This window comes from Suncus etruscus, chromosome 11 (assembly GCF_024139225.1).
Source record: "Suncus etruscus isolate mSunEtr1 chromosome 11, mSunEtr1.pri.cur, whole genome shotgun sequence".
NCBI classification, from domain to species: domain Eukaryota; kingdom Metazoa; phylum Chordata; class Mammalia; order Eulipotyphla; family Soricidae; genus Suncus; species Suncus etruscus.
Genome location: NC_064858.1, coordinates 87337412 through 87358494, shown reverse-complemented (window position 1 = coordinate 87358494; position 21083 = coordinate 87337412). Strand labels below are relative to the sequence as shown.

General features: G+C 40.9%; 1 protein-coding gene across 3 annotated transcripts; it reads right to left on the bottom strand.

The window, feature by feature from the left end:
* Window positions 1-313: 313 nt before the first annotated feature.
* On the bottom strand, window positions 314-20145 carry ATP23 (ATP23 metallopeptidase and ATP synthase assembly factor homolog). 3 transcript variants are annotated; one of them, XM_049783093.1, is made up of 6 exons: window positions 19881-20145; window positions 17422-17467; window positions 15961-16042; window positions 10215-10352; window positions 6789-6872; window positions 314-725 (listed from the first exon to the last, which is right to left on the bottom strand). In XM_049783093.1, exons 1-6 carry the CDS (start codon window positions 20059-20061, stop codon window positions 522-524), a joined length of 735 nt encoding a protein of 244 aa, XP_049639050.1. In that variant the 5' UTR covers window positions 20062-20145; the 3' UTR covers window positions 314-521. The 3 variants fall into 3 exon arrangements, with proteins under 3 accessions (XP_049639050.1, XP_049639051.1, XP_049639052.1); XM_049783094.1 differs by having other exon boundaries at window positions 19874-19908; XM_049783095.1 differs by lacking the exon at window positions 19881-20145 and adding an exon at window positions 19063-19164.
* Window positions 20146-21083: the final 938 nt, after the last annotated feature.

Sequence of the window (21083 nt, the reverse complement as noted above, 5' to 3'; positions counted from 1 at the left end):
GAAACCCATGAAGATCAGAGAGTGAAAATAATAATGTAGAAGGCTCAAGTTGCACCCAATGAATAAGTAAATCCTTAGTCACTTTAGTAACACCATTATGAGATATATATTGTAACAAGCAATATCAAATTATTTTGTGCCTGCTAAGGGAGCAGACTTTGGGGGCATGGGTGGGAAACTGAAGATATTTGTGAAGGGAAGGCCATACTGGTGGTAGGATTAATATTGGAATACCTGAAACTATATAAATAACAGTTCAATCATTAAAAAAAAAATACAGCATTTTGTAGAAAATATAAAAATGTCATTTATTTGCCTAATATACCAGAGTTACCTACAAAGATACATTTTTGCCTTGCAGTTTAAGGCAGGTTCATTTTCTCTTACCAGTTACCTTTTCTGATGCTAAAAATCAGTATCTTCCGTTCCAACTATAATATTTCACGTTTTATACTTTTGGCTGCTTTAGAATTGATTTTCTTCATGATCATTGAATTTCTGTAATTCAAATATCACTATCTTCATATATTTGAATAATATCGGTCACGGTTTTGAAAATCTCTATGAGCATATCTTGCATAAGTCTTGTTATGTGGGATCCTTCCAAAAGGTTCGTGGTCATTGAAACAAGATTCAAACACTTCATCAACAGCCTTTTGAGCTACTTCTTTGCTTACATTCCTAACAGCCAAAATAGAAAGAATAGCTCTGTCTCGAACACAAGCCTAAAGAGAAAGAAAAGTATAAATGGCTGTAAGTTTATGTGAAAATGTAATCATACGGTAATATTTTTCACTGTGTCAAAACCACAAATAAAATGAATTTCCTCAGAGGCTTAGAGAGATAGTACAGCAGGAAGGATGCTTGCCTTGTACACAGCCAACCCTGCATCCACTGTACCCCATATGATCTCCTGAGCCTGCCAGGCTCAGAATGCTGATTCCTGGGCTCTGAGCCAGGAGAGACCCTGAGCAACCCCAGGTAAAGACCAAAAACAAACCAAAAAATTCCTCAGATTGTTACATTATAGAGCATGCTAGTACAGTTCCAATTATTTAGATATAAATAAAATCTCTTCCATTTTCTCATCTTCTTCATTGACAAAAGTAGCATTCTCTGAAGTTCCAGACAGTGTCTATGAAACAGTTCCTCTCAATGTGAAATAGCACTAAAAAATCTATAAAAATAAGATTCTGGGGCCATATAAATAGCATGGAGGTAGGGCGTTAGCCTTGCATGTAGGACAGTAGTTCAAATCCCGGCATCCCATATGGTCCCTCGAGCTTGCCAAGAGCGATTTCTGAGCATAGAGCCAGGAGTAAACCCTGAGCGCTGCCAGGTGTAATCCAAAAAACAATAATAATAATAATAATAATAAAATAATAATAATAGTAATATTCTGATTGTATTTTGTTTTTGTTTTAGAGTCACACCCGGCAGCACCTCTAGATACAGAGGTCTGATTTTACTACCCATGACAGAGCAGAAGTCTTCTATACACCACAAAAGCACCGAGGGGAGAGTAAATGAACATGAAAGGAGTCTACAGTTAATCCCATGACAGTATACTTCACGAGTGGAGTAACCCTGTATCTCTTAGGCCAAGGGAATTCCCTCTATAATGTCCCCAATAGTTACTGTGCCTATGCAGGAAAAAATAAAAGCATAAAATAATCTTTTTTATTTATTTATCTATCTATTTATTTATTTATTTATTTTACTTCTTTGTTTTGGTGTGGATATTGAAGTTGTCTCCATTTTTTTTCTTTTTTTTCCTTTTTGCGCTCTGTCATGTTTTTATTTCAGGACCGTGGCTATTATGTGGTGCTTGTCTTTATTGCTGTAGTACTCACTGGATATTTTATTTGATATTTCTTTTTGTATTGTTGTGGTGTTTCAATTCTTTTTTCCCCTTTCCTCTCTCAAACTGAGGTTGAGAGCCTCTAGAAGGACTCCACCCATTTTGGCTTATTTGATTTTTACCCCATTTTATTGCTTTTCTTCAACCAAAACCACATAACTTGAACTATCTAGTTCTGCTTCTCAAATAGAGGGGGAAATAATGGAGGGTACCAAGACCAAACAGTTGTATGATCACTAAGTAGTAAGCTAGGCAAGCGGGACCCACTCATTCTAGCAGCCTGCAGCCTGAGGGGTGAGGGGGGAATATGGGATGCAAGATGGGAATGGGGGGTGGAGGGAGGACAAATTTGGTGATAGGAATTCCCGATTCAATGTTAATATGTACCTAAAATATTACTGTGAAAGATATGTAAGCCACTATGACTAAAATAAAAATTATATATTTATAAATAATAATAATAATTTATAGGGGCTGGAGTGATAGCATAGCGGTAAGGTGTTTGGCTTGCATGCCGATGACCCAGGACGAACCCAGGTTCGATTCCCAACATTCCATATGGTCCCCTGAGCCTGCCAGGAGTAACCTCTGAGCACCACTGGGATGTGGCTCAAAAACCTAAATAAATAAATATCTAGGGGCCAGAGAGATGGCATGCAGGTAAGGCGTTTGCCTTTCATGCAGAAGGTCATCGGTTTGAATCCCGGCATCCCATATGGTCCCCCCGCGCCAGCCAGGAGCGGTTTCTGAGTGTAAAGCCAGGAGTAACCCCTGAACGCTGCCAGGTGTGACCCAAAAATAAATAAATAAATAAATATCTTAATAATAATAATAATTTACAGAAAACATGCTCCACGAACATAGTCACCATGTCTGCATTTGGCCAGTTCCATAGATTCAATCTATTCTCGAAAGAGATGTAAACCAACCATGAAAAATCGTGGATACACCAGCCATGCAGCTGAAAGCTGGCAATCTCAAAGGGCGATTAGAAAGGAAGAGGAAGGCCCAGTCACCGCTCTGCCCAAGCCATGCCTGCTGTCCCCATCACTCATAAGTGTCACTTTGCCAATGCCCTACCTCACCACTTATCTATGGTTCTCTGCAGAGACAATAATCTGAGCAAAACTCCAGGTATGCCAGTATTTGAACTGACATCAACAGGACTTTTGGTAAGTGTATATGGGTACCCCCCACACCTTTTTTTCTCCCCTCAGGCCTGACAGCTAAAAGCACACCCCACAAAAGTCACAATCTCAGCAATAGTGCTTGGAATTCCTGGACTGCCTGGCTACATGGCACAACAACCCCTTTTAGTACTGTCATCCAACAGGAACCCACTAATTTAGATACCAGTGTGTCTGAAGCCACTTAATGTTCAGAAACAAAAGAGGTAACAGGTTGATTAACTAGCATCAATAGCTTAATAAGCCTCTGACAATGACTTAATGACCTCATTGCGAGACACAATAATTCTCACAAATTTTCTTGTTGCTGAACTATTTTTCATTCTTGTTTCTTTTTTTAATAATTTCACTCCACTTACCTGGAAATTAATGTATTACAATAAACTATGTTGGGTGGGAGAGATAGCATGGAGGTAAGGTGCTTGCCTTGCATGCAGAAGGTCAGTGGTTCGAGTCCCGGCATCCCATATGGTCTCCTGAGTCTGCCAGGAGCAATTTCTGAGCATAGAGCCAGGAGTAACCCAAAAACCAAATAAATAAATAAATAAATAAATAAATAAATAAACTATGTCAACTATGTGATTTATGATCTTTAAATAAAGTTATTTATATTTTTAAAAATAATAAATATAAAAATAATAATTTACCTATTGTAATACAGTAATAGACTAGAATTTGTCAGTATTCTAAATACTTTAAGAAGCAAAAGACACTGCCTTTCCAATTTTCATATAGTTTAAATCCATTTTTTATCCCAAAAAATGACATTCAACCTTTTCTTGAAAAACAGCTGACCACTGGATGTTGTACATCCTGTCAATCATTTACTTTTTCTCTGCATGTTCCCAGTTTCACTTCACTCAGGCCAGCATGATATGTTCACTAATACTGAATATAACAGAAACACTAAAAACATTTATTCAAAAGGACATATGCACACTTAGCTTTATTGTACCATTATTTACAATAGCCAAGATTCAGAAAAAACCTTAAGTATCCATCAACAGATGAATGGATAAAGAAACTGTGGTAGGGGCCGGAGAAATAGCACAGCGGTAGGGCATTTGCCTTGCACACAGCTGACCCAGGACAAACCTGGGTTCAATTCCTGGCATTCCATATGGTCCCCCTGAGCCCACCAGGAGCAATTTCTGAGCACAGAGCCAGGAGTGACCCCTGAGCACTGCCAGGTGTGGCCTAAAAACCAAATAAAAAATAAAGGAAGAGAAACTGTGGCGTATATATACACAACAGTATTAATAAACTATTAGATACAGAAATAGTATACTAATAGAATAGTAATGCATGAGAATACATTAGTCATAATTAATATTAATAGTAATAGTATGAGGAAAGATAAAATCTTGTACTATGCTGCAACTTGGATGGAACTAGATGTGGTCATTCTAAGTGAAGTGAGTTAGAAAGAAAAAGAAACTAGATGATCTTACTCTTATGTGGAGTATAAATAAACAAGGCAAGGAAAATGCAATCTGCAATTGCCAACAGAACTGTGAATGAGAATGAAAAGGGGAAAAGAGGGCTCGGGAAATTGGATAATGGTAGAGAGATAATGACATTCTGATGATGGGCATAATGTAGGAGCACAACAAGTATAAACAATAATGTCAACACTATTGAAAATCTTTATACTTCAATAAAATAATTGATTTGAAAATGCATAGTAATAATAAATTGTCAGGAAATATATTAAATATAGACCAATGTTCCTCAATCTAAATTACTCAACACATATGCTGGGCTAGGTTCAATCATTAGCATGCACCACATGGACTCCAGTATTCTAAGGCCAAGAACTAACCACCTGGAAAAGCAACCAAGCCCTCTGAGCACCACTTGGGTGGAACCAATTAAATAGTAAATAATTAAATAATAAATAAACTCCAAGGGCAAGGAGATATAGGCACAAAGCCCCTAAGATTCTGTGGTCAAACATCAGTCAGTCCATTAGTTCTGTACTTCTATCTATCATAGATCTTCAAACTTTTCTAGCAGGACTGGGGCCAGAGAGATGGTACAGTGGATAAGGCACATCCACTGCATGCTGCTGATACAGGATTGGTTTTTTTGTTTTTGTTTTTGTTTTTGTTTTTGGGCCACACCCGTTTGACGCTCAGGGGTTACTCCTGGCTATGTGCTCAGAAATCGCCCCTGGCTTGGGGGGACCATATGGGACGCCGGGGGATCGAACCGCGGTCCGTTCCTTGGCTAGCGCTTGTAAGGCAGACACCTTACCTCTAGCGCCACCTTCCCGGCCCAGGATTAGTTTTTTTGGTTTTTTGGTTTGGGGCCACACTGGGTGGTGCTCAGGGATTACTCATGGCTCTGTGCTCAGAAATCGCTCCTGGCTTGGGGACCATATAGAATGCCAGGAATCGAACCCGTGTTCATCCTGGGTCAGCCACACGTGCAAGGCAAATGCCCTACCACTGTGCTATGACACAGACTTAATGCCTGGCACCACATATAGTCTTTTGACCCCGATTACTACCAGCAGCACTAAGCAGGAGAAATCCCTAAGCACTTTCAGGTGTAACTCAAAAACTAAAACAAACAAAACAAAAGTTTCATGCAGGATCATCCAACTATTGTTTTTGTTTTACTTATACATTCCCTCTGAGCTCAGTTCACCATAAAGCAAGACTGTACCAATCCAAAGCATTTTTATCCCTTTATACAGCCTTTTTAAAAGTGCTCAAATACATGGCCAAAACTATGCTGCAACACAGTATCTATTCTGAGAGATATTTTTTGTCCAAGAATAACACTTTGGTTGTAGGCTGGAAAAATAGTAGAGTGGGTAGGATGCTTGCTTTGCATGTAGCTGACCTGGTTCAAACCCCAGTACCCCATAAGGTCCAGCAAGCAACATCAGGAAGGGTCCCTGAATTCAGAGCCAGAAGTAAACCCTGAGCACAACTGGGGCTAGCCACCCAAAAAATAATAATAACACTGTAATGGTTTCAAAATATAAAACCAGGACTACAGGAAACAAGAAAAATAAGCTATGATTTCACTTTCAGACCTTAACTATTCCCATCCAAAAGGGTCCTCAGAATGATATCATAACACTTTCCAATTTTTCAAGCAGTAGGGACTAAGAATACAACCTAGAGTAAGGACATACTTCACAGCTACAAAGACCTGGATTCAATCCCCAGCACCAAAAACCCACAAACTCTTGCCCATAATTGTAAATTATAAGGTAAAATTATGGGTACTGTTTAAGTCAAATTTACTTTTATATATGTGTATATGCATTCTTTCATATAGACAGTTATTTTAAATTTCAAATATTAAATGTATTTATCATTTCTGTTTGTTTCTGGGCCACACCCGGCAGAGCTCAAGGTTTACTCCTTGCTCTGCACTCAGAAATCACTCCTGGCAGGCTCAGGGGACCATATGCAATGCTGGGGATTGAACCCAGGTCCATCATGGGTCAGCCGTGTGCAAGGCAAACACTGTGCTATTACTGTGGCCCATCATTTGGGGGGGTTGGGTCACACCCGGCAGCACTCAGGGGTCACTCCTGGCTCTACGCTCAGAAATTGCCCCTGGCAGGCTCGGGGGAACATATGGGATGCCAGGGTTTGAACCACCGTCCTTCTGCATGCAAGGCAAATGCCTTACCTCCATGCTATTTCTCTGGCCCCTCTTTATTATTTCCACTCAGAGCACTCCTCTGAGAGTAGATGACTTCATATGTTAATTTTTACCTGATGGTGTTGTTTTAATCCAAAATGTAATCTGAATACTTCATTAATAAGTGAACAGTCTCCACTAAGGTTAGCAGCTCGAACCTATGACAAGAGAGAAGTAAATGAAAAAAACATAAAAGCTTACACTCCAGACATTTATAGCAACTAACTTGTTAAACTGCAAGAAAAAAAATAAAATTAACATTTTACAAAAAACTGAGTAATATGGCAGTTTTATGCATTTTTTTAATTCTATCATCTCAGAAAGTTCTTTTTAAAAAAAATAGCAGATATGCATGAACTAGGCTGAACAATTCTACACTGAGCAGGGGTTCAATTGCTTATAAAAAAATTATCAAAACTTTACAGTACAGATTAACTGATAAAATTAATTTCTTCTACAACCAAAAGTAAGAAAATTAGACCCCACTAGCAAAGCCCATGCTTTCTATACTATACAAACTCTTTTAGAAATTACTACAAGAATTTCAAGGAAGTATTATTTTCTCCTTTTTTATTTTCTTGATTGTTGGTTTTTGTTTTTGGTCACACCCAGAAAGCTCAGATCTTACTCTGACAGGGCTCAGGAATAAATAGTTGTGCCAGGGACAGAACCAAATCAGTCATAAGCAAGCCAAATGCCTTAACCTTGGAACTATCTCTATAGCCCCATCAAGAAAGTATCATTCCAAAGTTCTACAAAATGAATTTCCATTGTGAGCTTAAAACTAGAAAAATCAGGGGATGGAGTGGTGGCGCAAGTGGTAAGGCATCTGCCTTTCCTGCGCTAGCCTAGGACGAACTGCGGTTTGATCTTCCGGAGTCCCATATGGTCCCCCAGGCCTGGAGTGATTTCTGAGCTCATAGCCAGGAATAACCCCTGAGTGTGGCCAAAAAAAAAGAAAACTAGAGGCCCGGAGAGATAGCACAGCGGTGTTTGCCTTGCAAACAGCCAATCCAGGACCAAAGGTGGTTGGTTCGAATCCCGGTGTCCCATATGGTCCCCTGTGCCTGCCAGGAGCTATTTCTGAGCAGACAGCCAGGAGTAACCTCTGAGTACCGCCGGATGTGGCCCAAAAAAAAAAAAAAAACTAGAAAATTTGTATTTAGCATATGAACCTCCCTACACAAGGTCAAATTATTGACATTTTCTTGGACCTTCCCTTAAACCCATATAAATTCATAACTTCCAGGGCCTTATATGCCCTATAAAAAAAAATTAAGTCATACAAAGCCCAAAGAATCAAGAATATCTCAAACTGGATTTATTATGAACTTAACAATCTAAAAGTAGGACATATTTTCTGCACTATATTTTTAAAGGGAAAGAGTAGCATTAATAGATTAAAATCTTGAAAATATCCACAGATATTCCACAAATATTCTATAACCAACCTGGCCATAATTTTCCAAATTCATTGCAAACAGAATGACCCAGTTCTTATTATTTCTAGAGTAATATAATTCCACTCCTCATAATATCTGAGAGCTTTATTAAATAAAACTATTAAAAATAACCACTCTACAAATAACGTGACTTATAACTAGATGCAGTGGGACTCCTTATTAATTTCAAGGAAAAAAATTCTAAGATATAAAGTAAACATTTAATAGTTTTGATTTTTTGTTTGTTTTGTTTTTGGTTCTTTTTTTTTTTTTTTTTTTTTTTTTTTTTTTTGGTTTTTGGGCCACTGCCTGTCCTGATCGGGGTTGCTCCTGGCTATGCACTCAGAAATCATTCCTGGCTCAGGGGTCCATATGGAATACCAGGGCATTGAACCACGGTCCATTCTAGGTTAGCACATAGCAAGGTAAATGCCCTACCACTTGCACCACCACTATGGCCTCCAATTGTTTTGATTTTGGGGCCTCACCCAGCAGTACCCTGGAATTACGCCAGGCTCTGGGCTCAAGAAACATTCCTGTGATATTTGGGGCGCCATATGGGGTGCCAGGAATTGAACCCAGGTTGGTCATGTGCAAGGCAAGCACTTTCACCATGAACTATCTCCTTGACCCCCACATTTAAATTTTGTTATTTTTTTTGTTACCATCTCAGCACACTACAATTTAAAATTAATAAAATGCACATTCTTTTGGAGCAGAGACATACATATATACTTTTTAAGAGCAATCCAAAGCACTTAATAATAAAGATATGTTATATTAAATTTTGAATACTAAATGTTTTATTCTAGAACTAGGAATGGATGTAGTGCAACAAACCAGATAGGACCACGGGTGTAATTCTGACACTAACCATGAAATCTAAATAACTATATGATTTTCTACAATATATAAAACAGGAATCACTATGAAGAGTAAAGAAAAATCTATAGGGGCCGGTGAGGTGGCGCTAGAGGTAAGGTGTCTGCCTTGCAAGCGCTAGCCAAGGAAGTACCGCAGTTCGATCCCCCGACGTCCCATATGGTCCCCCCAAGCCAGGGGCAATTTCTGAGCACTTAGCCAGGAGTAACCCCTGAGCATCAAACGGGTGTGGCCCCAAAAAAAAACAAAAACAAAAAAACAAAAACAAAAATCTATAAACAATAATGAAGAACACAGGTATCAGTAAATATTAACTATTAACTATTTTAACTATTCTTTTCATATGGTATCATTTATTCCATATAATAGTTTATTGTCATAATCACTGACACATTTATTAGGATTTAAGACAATTCTAAAAAGACACTTTTTTTTTTTTTTTGGTTTTTGGGCCACACCCGGCGTTGCTCGGGGGTTACTCCTGGCTGTCTGCTCAGAAATAGCTCCTGGCAGGCACAGGGGACCATATGGGACACCGGGATTCGAACCAACCACCTTTGGTCCTGGATCGGCTGTTTGCAAGGCAAACACCGCTGTGCTATTTCTCCGGGCCCTAAAAAGACACTTTTAAACTGCGTTTTCTTGGGGACAGAGCAATAATATAGTAGGTAGGGCATTTGCCTTGCATAAAGCTGACCCAGATCTGATCCCCAGGATTCTCTATATAATCCTCCCAGTCTGCCAGGAGTGATTCCTGAGCACAGAGTCAGGAGTAAGATCTGAGCACCACTAGATGTAACCCCTCAAAAAAAAATGTCTCCTATATCTCAAAAATTATATTCTGGGGCAGCGAGGTAGCTCTAGAGGTAAGGTGTCTGCTTGCAAGCGCTAGCCAAGGAAGGACCGCAGTTTGATCCCCCGGCGTCCCATATGGTCCCCCCAAGCCAGGGGCAATTTCTGAGCACTTAGCCAGGAGTAACCCCTGAGCATCAAACGGGTGTGGCCCGAAAAACTAAAAAAAAAATTATATTCTAGTCAATAGTTAAAAATGAAAGTTCAAGATAACATGGAACTATGACAGTACAGTAAGAAAAGAGAATAAGTTACACTTAAATAAATGTCCCCCAAACAGAATGTTCTAGGGAGAACAAATATGTCTTCCACAATAAAACTCACCTCTGAGCAGGCCAAATGTCTGACATTGGTAAACCAGTCGACATAAGCACGACAGTGGTCAAAGGCATGAATGAGTTCATGGGTCACCACTCTGTTCATATGAGCCTGATTACCAATATTATTCTGGCACAAAACAATCTAGTAGACACAAAGATAAAAGCAGTTCTGTTATTTATAAAAATCCATTCTCATTTCTCATCAATTCTATCTTCTCTCATATATAAAAGGTTTACCTGCTCCCCCTTCTCTTAGCCATCAACCACACCCACCATCTAGCAAAGGTCCTAACTATACTTGCTCCATTAAGCCTTCCCCAATGACTAACTTCTGCTTTCTCCTCTCTCTTAACATAATAGCACTTAAAGACCTTTATTCAAATACCTGCCTAATTAGCAAACCAGTTGGTCTTGGACTTTACAACACTATAGTAAAAAAAGAGTGGGTTTTGAAATAAAGCAGATAGGTTAAAATTCCAACCCCATTCCTTACTGACTTGATGATGGCTGGGAAAGTTTCTGAATGATGTCTTATTTCCTCATAAATGAAAAGGAGAGAATGGCTACCTTATTTTGAGAATTAAATGAGACTTTATGTAAAACAATTCTTATTATCTTTTAGAAGGAGCAATGAATCACCACCAGTGTCCCATTCTACTAGAACTGCCAAGAAAAGTTCTCAGAAGAACCTTCAGAAAAAAGTGCAAAAAGTAGTGAGCAGGATCCTAGAAGAAAAATAGTAAGTAATAACAGCTAGCATTTTTGTATGCTTACTATGTGATGCTACTATATAAATATTACTATATCTTTAAAGGAGGGATGCAATAAAACACTCCCCTGTAACTGTCAATGGACTTGGACCCACCCTCTGTAACTGTCAACTGGCTCAGGAAGGGGAAGCCTGGTCTCTGTCTCTGTCTGTCTCTCTCTGTCTCTGTCTGTCTGTCTCTGTCTCTGTCTCTCTGTCTCTCTCTCTGTCTCTCTGTCTCTCTGTCTCTCTCTCTCTCTCTTTTTTCTTCCCCCTCTCGCTCCTGGATCTGACTGATTACATTTGGTGTCCCTGAGTGGGCTTTGACAATATTGATCATGTCTACATACATGCTCAAGACCTACTCCTGGCTTGGTGGTCAGACACCCAAGCAATGCCATAATCAAACTTGGATCTCTGCATGCAAAGCTCCAGTCCTTTGAGCTATCTCCCCAATCCATGTGCAATGTATTTTTATATATGTATTTATCTAATTAATAATTAATAACCTCTATTAGTAGCTTTATAATATTTACCAACTATTTAAGTCCAGGCAATAAAAGTTTTCATGAAGAAAATTTCAAGTTATCAACAGCACATACAATAATAATACCTAACCTATTCTTTTCTTTTTGGGGGGGGCCATACCCTATGACGCACAGGAATTACTCCTGGCTATGTACTCAGAAATCACTTGGGGGACCATATGGGACGCTGAGGGGACAAACTGCAGTCTGTCTTAGGCTAGCTCAGGCAAGGCGGATGCCTTACCACTTGTGCCACCACTCCAGCCCCTAATACTTAACCTATTTCTATAGGTTGGAAAAGGTTTCTCTGCAACAGAGCTTAATATTTAAACTGGGACCTCATGGGCCAGAGTACCAGTATAGTAGGTAGAGTGCTTACACATGGCTAACTCAAGTTTGATCATCAGCATCCCATATAGTCCTCTGAGCACCACCAGGAGTAATTCTTTAGTGCAAAGGCAAGAATAACCCCTGAACATCACCAAACATGGCCCAAAAATCAACAAAAAAAATGTAAATAAATAAAGCCAAAAAAGAACTGGGGCCTTACAGAGGGACAGTGATGGAGGGTTGCAGGCATTTTAATGTTAGTGAAGTACAATATTTTTGTACATTAGTAAGCTTTAATACTATTGTAACTACCTAAATTATAATGTAAATGGGTAAATAAATATAAATAAAATAAATAATAAATTAGGTATAGAGAGATAGTAGAAAGATGTGGTTAATCCTAATTCCATCCTAGGTACCACATATGGTTCCTTGAGCACCACCAGAAATGATCCCTGAGTACAGAGCCAGGAGTAAGCCCTGAACACTATAGGGTCGTCCCCCCACCCTCACCTAAGACATAAAGAAAAAGGGAGCTAGCATCAAGAATTAAGGGACTTGATCATTTAAGGGTTGTTAGTGGAAGGTAAGCAATAGGAGCAATCAGAAAAAAAATGTGACTTACTAGAAACAGGGAAGAAAGTGTTTGGCATTATCTGTAAAACCAAGTGAATGCATGCTTTATAACCCAGCAAGTCTCTTCCCAGGCATATCCCTGAATTCTTGCTCCTGTGCACTGAGAGAAGGTGAAAAATATTCTCAGCAGCTTTGTTCCAAAGTTGGAAACAATAATAGATAAGGCAAACTGTATACAGACATAAATGGAATATTACTCAACAGTAAAAATTAGCAAACCAGGAGTGACATCAAGTGAAAGGCTCACAATCTTGATCAAAAGAATATAAATACATATGTAGAATATGTAGAAGAATATGTGGTATGATTTAATAAAACTACAAAATATTACAAGTAACTCAAAGGATGTCATATATAAGGCTTAAAATTAGGTGACTAAGGGCCAGAGTGATAACACAGCTGATAGGGCATTTGCCTTGCATGCCGCCGACCCAGGTTCAATCTCATATGGTTCCCTGACCCACCAGGAGTGATTTCTAAGTGCAGAGCCAGGAGTAACCCCTGAGCGCCACCAGGTGTATGACCATGATGACCAGGATATAAATGGAATGGGAGAGCTCATTTGACCAACACTCATCTGAGAAGAGATTAAGATCCAAGATATACAAGGTACTGGTAAAATTTTACAAGAAAAAAAGTCCAGCCCCATCCAAAAATGGGGAGAAGAGATGATTAGAAACTTCTTCAAAAAAGAAAGACAGGGCCAGAGCGATAGCATAAAGGGTAGGATGTTTGCTTTGCACATAGCCGATCCAGCATCTACCCCAATTCAATTCCTGGCATCTCATATGGTCCCCAGAGCCTGTCAGGAGAAATTTCTGAGTGCAGAGCCAGAGGTAACCCACTGAGCTCCACCAGGTATGGCCCAAAAACTAAAAAAAAAAAAATGAAGAAGACAAATGGCCAAAAGGCACATAAAAATTGTTCCACATAATTAATCATCAGGGAGAGATAAATCAAAACAAGAATGAGATTATCATCTCATATCATAGAGACAAGCACACAGAAAAAAATCGACAACAACTGCTACAGCAGATATAGGGAGAAAAGGACTCTCATTACTGCTGGTGAGAATGTCAACTGCTCCAGCCATTTTGGAAAACAATATGGACATCCATCAAAAAACAGAAACTCAACAATTCAGCAATGCAACCTCATTCCCAAAAACATAATGCAATTAAGGCATCTGTACTCCTCTGTTCATTGTAGCTAAGAACTGGAAACAATCCAACTGCCCAAGAAAGATGAACAGATGAAGAAACTATGGTGCATCTACACAATGAAATACTATGCAGCCATTAGGGAAAAAATAAAAAAAAAATGCCAATACATGATTAGACATGGAGAATATCATACTGAGTGAAGTGAATTGGAGGGAGAGGGGCAGACATAGTATGATCAGACTCATACACAGGATATTAAAAAAAAAAAACCAAAGTAGTATGTGAATAATATTCAAAAACAATAGCAACTCAGAGCACTGGTCCATGGTAAGAAGTCTACCTCAAAGAGGGGGTTATGCAGGTCAGACAGAGAAAGAATCACTATGACAACAATAGTTGGAAATCATCACTCTGGCCAAGAACTGGGTGCTGAAAGAAGGTAAAATGATATGCTACAATACTGCAAACCATAGTGCCTAAAAGAATAAAGGTAAGAGAGTGAAGAAAGAGAGAGAGGGGCATCTGCTGTTATAGGGGATGAGAGAAATTGGAACACTGATAGCAAGAAATGTACACTGGTAAAGGACTGAGTTTTTGAACACTGTAGGACTAAAACACATCAACAGCTTTGTAACTGTGTATCTCAGTGATTCAATAAAAAAATGTAATTTAACTTTCACAAAAAGAACTATAGATACTGCGATTAGGGGCTTATGAAAGAGGAAAATGAGAACAAGACAAACAACTTGCCTAGATTTCATAGCTACTAAACAGAGGAATTAAGATTTTAGCTCTAGTTCTAAAACCCAGATCCTTAATACCTATGCTATTTTCCTTCTATCCATTTCTTTTCCCTTTTTCCAAACAACTAGAAATAATCAATGCAGTTATAAAATTCTCAGCGGAAAACAGTTCACTGTAACTAAATGTAATTATATATTCTAATGTCATCTTCATTCCAAGACATAACCCACCTTTCACCTGGAAAACACTATCAAGATCTTCCAATTACCTAAAACTGTGAATAGCATGGGCCTGCTTACTCTGGGCCAACCACCCTGATAAGCACTTCAGAAGAGGGAGCTCATTTGTTCTCATAGTCACTCTATATGAGTTATGATACCCATATTTTATAGATGAGAAAAATCACTCCCCTACTCAAATTTTTCAAACTTACATAATTTCTCCTATAATAAGGTACAGTTCTTTTTTTATTTAATTTGATTTTTTGGTTTTGGGGGGCCACATCCAGCAATGTTCAGGGGTAACTACTGACTCTGTACTCAGGAATTGCTCCTGGCAGTGCTCAGGGGATGGAACCTGGGTCAGCCACATAGATAGGACAAGCATCCTACCTGCTGTTTTGTATCTCTAGTCCCTATTACTCAAAGCCTCCCACCATATGCTTATCTTGCTTTCCACCCTATTTCTCTACATCCCTCACTCATTCCTGCACTCCAGTTGGACAAGACAACATATACCTTCTGCTTCCCTAAAATACCCCCTTTGATCATGCTACACTGCTTTGGACAACAGTATCTGTCTGTCTTATTTTTACCACAAAGAAGGTTTAAAATTTTCAAATAAAATCTGCTGACACCTTTTAGTCAATTGTATCACAATCCCTCTGGTAACCATTTAGCTAACTAGACCCACATAAAAGTTTGACCTAACTTAGAGGTGTGGAGTGCTAAGTAATAGCACAGTGGGTAGGGTGTTTGCCTTGAACACAGCCAACCCGGGTTCGAACCTCGATATTCCATATGGTTCCCTGAATCTGTCAGGAGTAATTTCTGAGTTCAGAGCCAAGATAAACCCCCTGAGCACTGCTGGGTGTGGCAAAAAAAAAAAAAAGAAAAGAAAAAAAAGTTGGATCTAATTCCAATTTTGTAACTGACTGTGTCTATGTTCTCTAGTTCTTCTCCAAAAATGTTAAAGAGTCTTGAGGCCAGAAAAACAGCACAGTGGGTAGGCCTTGCATGCAGCCAACCAAATTTGATCCTCAACACTACATAGATTCCCTAAGCCTGCCAGAAGTGATTTCTAAGCACAAGAGCCAGGAGTGACTCCTGAGAGCCACTGGGTGTGGCTTAAAAGCCAAAGAAATAAGAAAAAAAAAAGATAATTTAGCAAAAATGCCTACTGAGGGGCCAGAGAGATAGATAGTACAAGAGAAAAGACATATGCCTTGTATTTAATTTCCTCAGTCCACTCCATATTGAATCCCTGGCACCACATATAATTCCCCAAGCATCATTAGGAGAGACCAAAAATATTCCCTGAGCATCTACAGGTATGGTCAAAATCCTCCCCTCACCCAAACAAAAATTTTTAAAAAGCTCCTACCTGAGATGTTGAAGCATCAAAACCTCCACTGACATTTCCATTACAATCTTCACAAGAAAAGTGTCTTTCTCTTTTAACATCACTAAAAAAGCAAGAAGAGGTTAAAGAGACACCATATAGAAGTAGCAGTTGGCAGGGAAACAAGCTCTCAACCCAGAATGAGAAGATCTACCTCACTTAATTCCATACAACTAACACATAAGAAACTTTGGGAAGGGCCCGGAGAGATAGCACAGCGGTGTTTGCCTTGCAAGCAGCTGATCCAGGACCTAAGGTGGTTGGTTCAAATCCCGGTGTCCCATATGGTCCCCCGTGCCTGCCAGGAGCTATTTCTGAGAAGACAGCCAGGAGTGGCCCCTGAGTACCGCCGGGTGTGGCCCAAAAACCAAAAAAAAAAAAAAAAAAAGAAACTTTGGGAAAGCAACTTCAGGACTCAGATTCCCTCATCTTCAAAATAAGGAGACTATCTCTGCAAAGTTTATACTAGTTCAGATTCTAAGACTTGATCCCATAGGCATCTGGTAAACATATTAACATCATACTGTTATTAGGCTGGAATTCCTGCCTGTGATCCAGAATGTAAAAGGATCCTAGATATCACTTTCTCTCAGCCTCTCAAAGTTAAACCATCCCTAGAAGACCCTAATGTAGTAGAGTCTTTTTGAATTTCTATGAATTTTATAAAATTGTATGAAATTTGGGCCCGGAGAGATAGCACAGCGGCATTTGCCTTGTAAGCAGCTGATCCAGAACCAAAGGTGGTTGGTTTGAATCCCGGTGTCCCATATGGTCCCCCGTGCCTGGCAGGAGCTATTTCTGAGCAGACAGCCAGGAGTAACCTCTGAGCATGGCCGGGTGTGACCCCAAAAAAAAAATAATTTTTTTATGAAATTTGGGGGGGGTTTGGTTTTTGTTTGTTTTGGGGCCAGAGAGATAGCACAGAGGTAATTTGTCTTGCACACAGCTGACTTGGGACTGACCTGGGTTTGATTCCCGGCATCCCATATGGTCCCCCAAGCCTGCCAGGAACAATTTCTGAGCGCAGAGCCAGGAATAACCCCTGAGCACCACCGGGTGTGGTCCAAAAAGTCCAATAAAATAAAAGTTATGAATTTTTGTCCATTAATGACAATGTGGAGACTGAGGTAGTGAAAAGGTTAGGTTTGGTAATTACTTACAAGTAAAATTTTAGTAGAGCCATTAGTAGAGTCCTTAGTAAGTCCTTACTAAGTCACTAGGGCCTAGGTGAATAATAGAAGTAGAAATTTAATATTACAAAGCAGAGATGTCCATAGGGAACAAGGGCTGCCTGAAGAGAATACAGCCAATCAATACAACTATCACCTACATATGCAGAGTTTTTCCAAGGCCTGATGTGAAAAATCTTAAGTAATTCCAATTGTTCAGGTTTTGGTCTTTAGCAATCAGAATATAGAACACACTTCAAGAAGACTTACTTACCAACCAGAGTGCTTCATAGCATCAAGGAGAAGTTTGACATAAGGATCTAAAAAGACATGAGTCAATTAAGTATTCTAACTGAAAAAAGCAACACCAATTACTTTATCCAAATGGCAATATATAAGGATATCTAAATATGTTAACCATGGAAAGTAAAACAGATGAATCAAAATAATTTGTCTTGTTTTTATTTTGAGGCCCCACCTGGCAGTGCTCAGGGATACTACTCCTGATACTGTGCTCAGAAATTACACCTGGTAGTTCTCAGGGGACCTTAGGAGATGCCAAGGATCAAACCCAGGTTGGCTTTGTGCAAGGCATATGCCCTACCTGCTGTGCTATCACTACAGCCCCTTTCATTAACTTAAAAAAATTAAAATACTGTGAAATGAGAAAATTAGGTGTAGGTTGGTTTCCTCTTTAGCTAAACTATACCATCTAACAAGTATAGACAGGAAGAATCAATAATAGAGAGATAGTATAGTCATAGAGGGCTTGCCTTGCACAGAGCCAACTGAGATTCGATCCCCAGCACCTCATATGATCCTGAGCCCTCCAGGAGTGATTCCTGAGCACAAAGCCAGAGGTGTAGCCTCCCCAGCAAAAACTGTAAACCATGGGCCCAGAAGAGATAGCACAGCGGCGTTTGCCTTGCAAGCAGCCGATCCAGGACCAAAGGTGGTTGGTTCGAATCCCGGTATCCCATATGGTCCCCCGTGCCTGCCAGGAGCTATTTCTGAGCAGACAGCCAGGAGTAACCCCTGAGCACCGCTGGGTGTGACCCAAAAACAAAAAACAAAAAACAAAAAAAAAAAAAAAGTGTAAACCATAAGTAATTATTGATAATACTGATTTACATATATATATCATCTATCTGCCCCTGGAAGGCTGTGGCCTGTTACCCACCCTCCTCACAGTCCTCCTCCACTTTTGGCACCTCCTCAGTAAGAAGAGCTACCCTGTATTCAGCTCCTGATATGCTGGCCCTCCTCACAACCTAAAAGAGGTATTTTTACCCTTCGTCCTCCCATTTTTCTTGCGAAAAGGTTAGAAAGGATCAGAGAGTTAAACCATTCCTCCACACTAGCAAGGAGCAGAATTTGAATCCCTATCTAAATCAGCAGTCCATGTTTTTTTTCCACTGCAATGTACTTCCAAACATCTCAAGCTAGGGTCCTTACTTGTTAGAGTACACCTTGTTTTACCCAAAACAAAGACCATTCCAGGTTTCTTTGTACCTGTTTGTTTACCCTGTGGTTTCACCCAAGACAAATATCATCCCTGGTTCCTTTGTATCTGTTTGTTTACAACTTGGTTTTTCCCCAAAACAAAGACAAAGATTGTCTTACATATAAACCTCAAGATAGCCTGAATAATCTGTCCTTACTCCCCCACCTGGGGGGTGGTCTCTGTACTCAATAAAAAAAAAAAAAAAACGACAGTCCAGGCAGACAGCTTGCTTTCCATATGAGGTAGAAAACTGCCAGACTACATGCATTTCACCCTCAGCCAGGTTTGGATTATTGGATTATTGGGTTGGGTTCATGCACAATCCTGCTTCAGACCTGTCTGGCTGGGGTTGGAGATACATTGTGTGGAGTGATCTCAGAACCGGTGGATTTTTATTTTACACTTATTCACCTTTGTCCTTCTGCAACCTAGTGCAAATAACATTATTAGCACAAAAGTCAATTTCGCTGTACCTTTCTTTCTCCACCTTCCTCCTTCAAGTCCCGAATATGCACATAAATGTCAAAAAGGCTAGAACCTCTTTGGGTAGTTGATATTTGCACTATGACTGACAGCTATAAAAGAGTGAACTATGAAACTATTCATTAGTATCCCGACTTTAGGACAAGTTATGTTTAAGAAAAGGATTTTCTAGACATTTCTTAGCAGGTCTCTCAGAATCAAGAGGTGAGAAATCTCTAGGGCCAGATCCCTGGATGCAGCAGAAAAACTGGTCCACAGGTTGTGCCTCTAACCCTTGCAAAGTCCTTTGTCTTTATTATTTATTCTGTGCCTCTAAGAAACTCTCCCCCAAAAACTTGCACGGGAGTCAGCTACACCTGATTTCGCAGTCAGTCCACTTCAAGGGGGTTCTAATTTCAGATGAAGGTTCAGAGCCTCCCCAAAATCAAGGGCAGACTTGCAACTCTTTGGCTTTTACCAGCGGGCAGTAAAGCCTTAATCCAGGTGACATTTGAAACTGTCTCACCAGCACTTGAAAAAGCCGGGCATTGCAATTATCCAAAGAAATCAGGAGAAAAGACAAACTCCAAGCCTGATCCCTGGTTTATTCTAAGATCAGGCCTCCCCAACAGAACCGAAAAAGGGGCCCTGCCTCCCACTCCCATGTCCCAAAATGCTGAGTCTGTAGGTGCTTGAGAGGTGCCCAAGGGGTACCCCGGCCCTCCTGCCCTGCCCTCCCTAAGCCAGCAGACCCCCCAACCTCCTACTTGTCTGCAGCGTTTTCAGAAGCATGAGCTGACACTTCTGGTGGTTGGTGAAGAAGCTGGAGAGGAACCTGGGCTTCGGGTTCCCCTGAGCCTGCCGCTCGGGGAACACTTGGCACGGGACGTGGGGCTGCTGCTCGCCCGCCTCGGGGCCCTGGGCACGCTCTCCCGGAGCCCCAGTCATGCCGACCCCCGGCCCCTCTCCGATCGGGACCAGGTAAGGCGGGATCCAGCGGCCCACACCTCCTCTAGGCCCAGCCCGCGCCCGGCAGAGAGGAAGGAAGACAGACGCTGGGGCGGAGGGCGCGGAGCGGAGCGGGGCGAGGGATGGGTGGAGCTAAAGTGTGGGCGGGGCAATGTTCTGGGGCGGGGGCTAGAGTGTGGGCGGGGCTATTAGAGGATGGACGGGGAGGATTGGCGTGTAGGCGGGGCGGGGCTAGAGTGTGGGCGGGGCGGATCTGAAGTGTGGGCGGGCCTATTCGAGGATGAACGGGGAGGGCTGCCCTGTGGGCGGTGCTATGGGCGGGGCGGGGCTAGAGTATGGGCGTGGCTATTTGAGTGTGGGTCAGGAAGGTTGGCGTGTGGGTGGGCGGGGTGATGGGCGGGGCGGACTAGGTATGGGCGGGGCTGAAATAGATGTGGGCGGGGCGATACTTGATTGGGGGTTGGGTCTGTGGGCGTGGTTATCTGCCGGGACGGGCGGAGTGAGTAGGAGTGAAGGGCAGAGTGACAGATTAGGAGGCGGGAGAAGAACTCGGGGAGCGGAGAAGAGAGGGGCAAGGGCAAGGGGAGAGGGGCGCGGTAGGCAGGGCAAAAATGCTGGGTCAGGCGAAAAGAGCTGAAGCCCTTTTTACTCCCCCCTAAGAAGTCCTGATCAAATAAATCCCATTCTATAGAATAATAAATAATACTTAATAAAATAATAATAAATAGAATTTATTGTATGTATCTATAGGCATCCCCAGAGACCTTCATCAAAATTAGCTCTCTTGACTCTCACTATACAAAGTTCTTTGGACCTGTTGTCACTTTCATCACAGGCTTTCATTAATGGTTCTCTTTTCCCATAAAAAAAAAAAAAAAGGACTCAGCTCTGGAACTTGCACTGCAGTACAGTGAGCGGGCGCTTGCGAACTTGCCTGACCCAGGTTCGATTCCTAGAACTCCATTCGGTCCCCCAACTGTTAGTGCAGACAGAGGTATTAC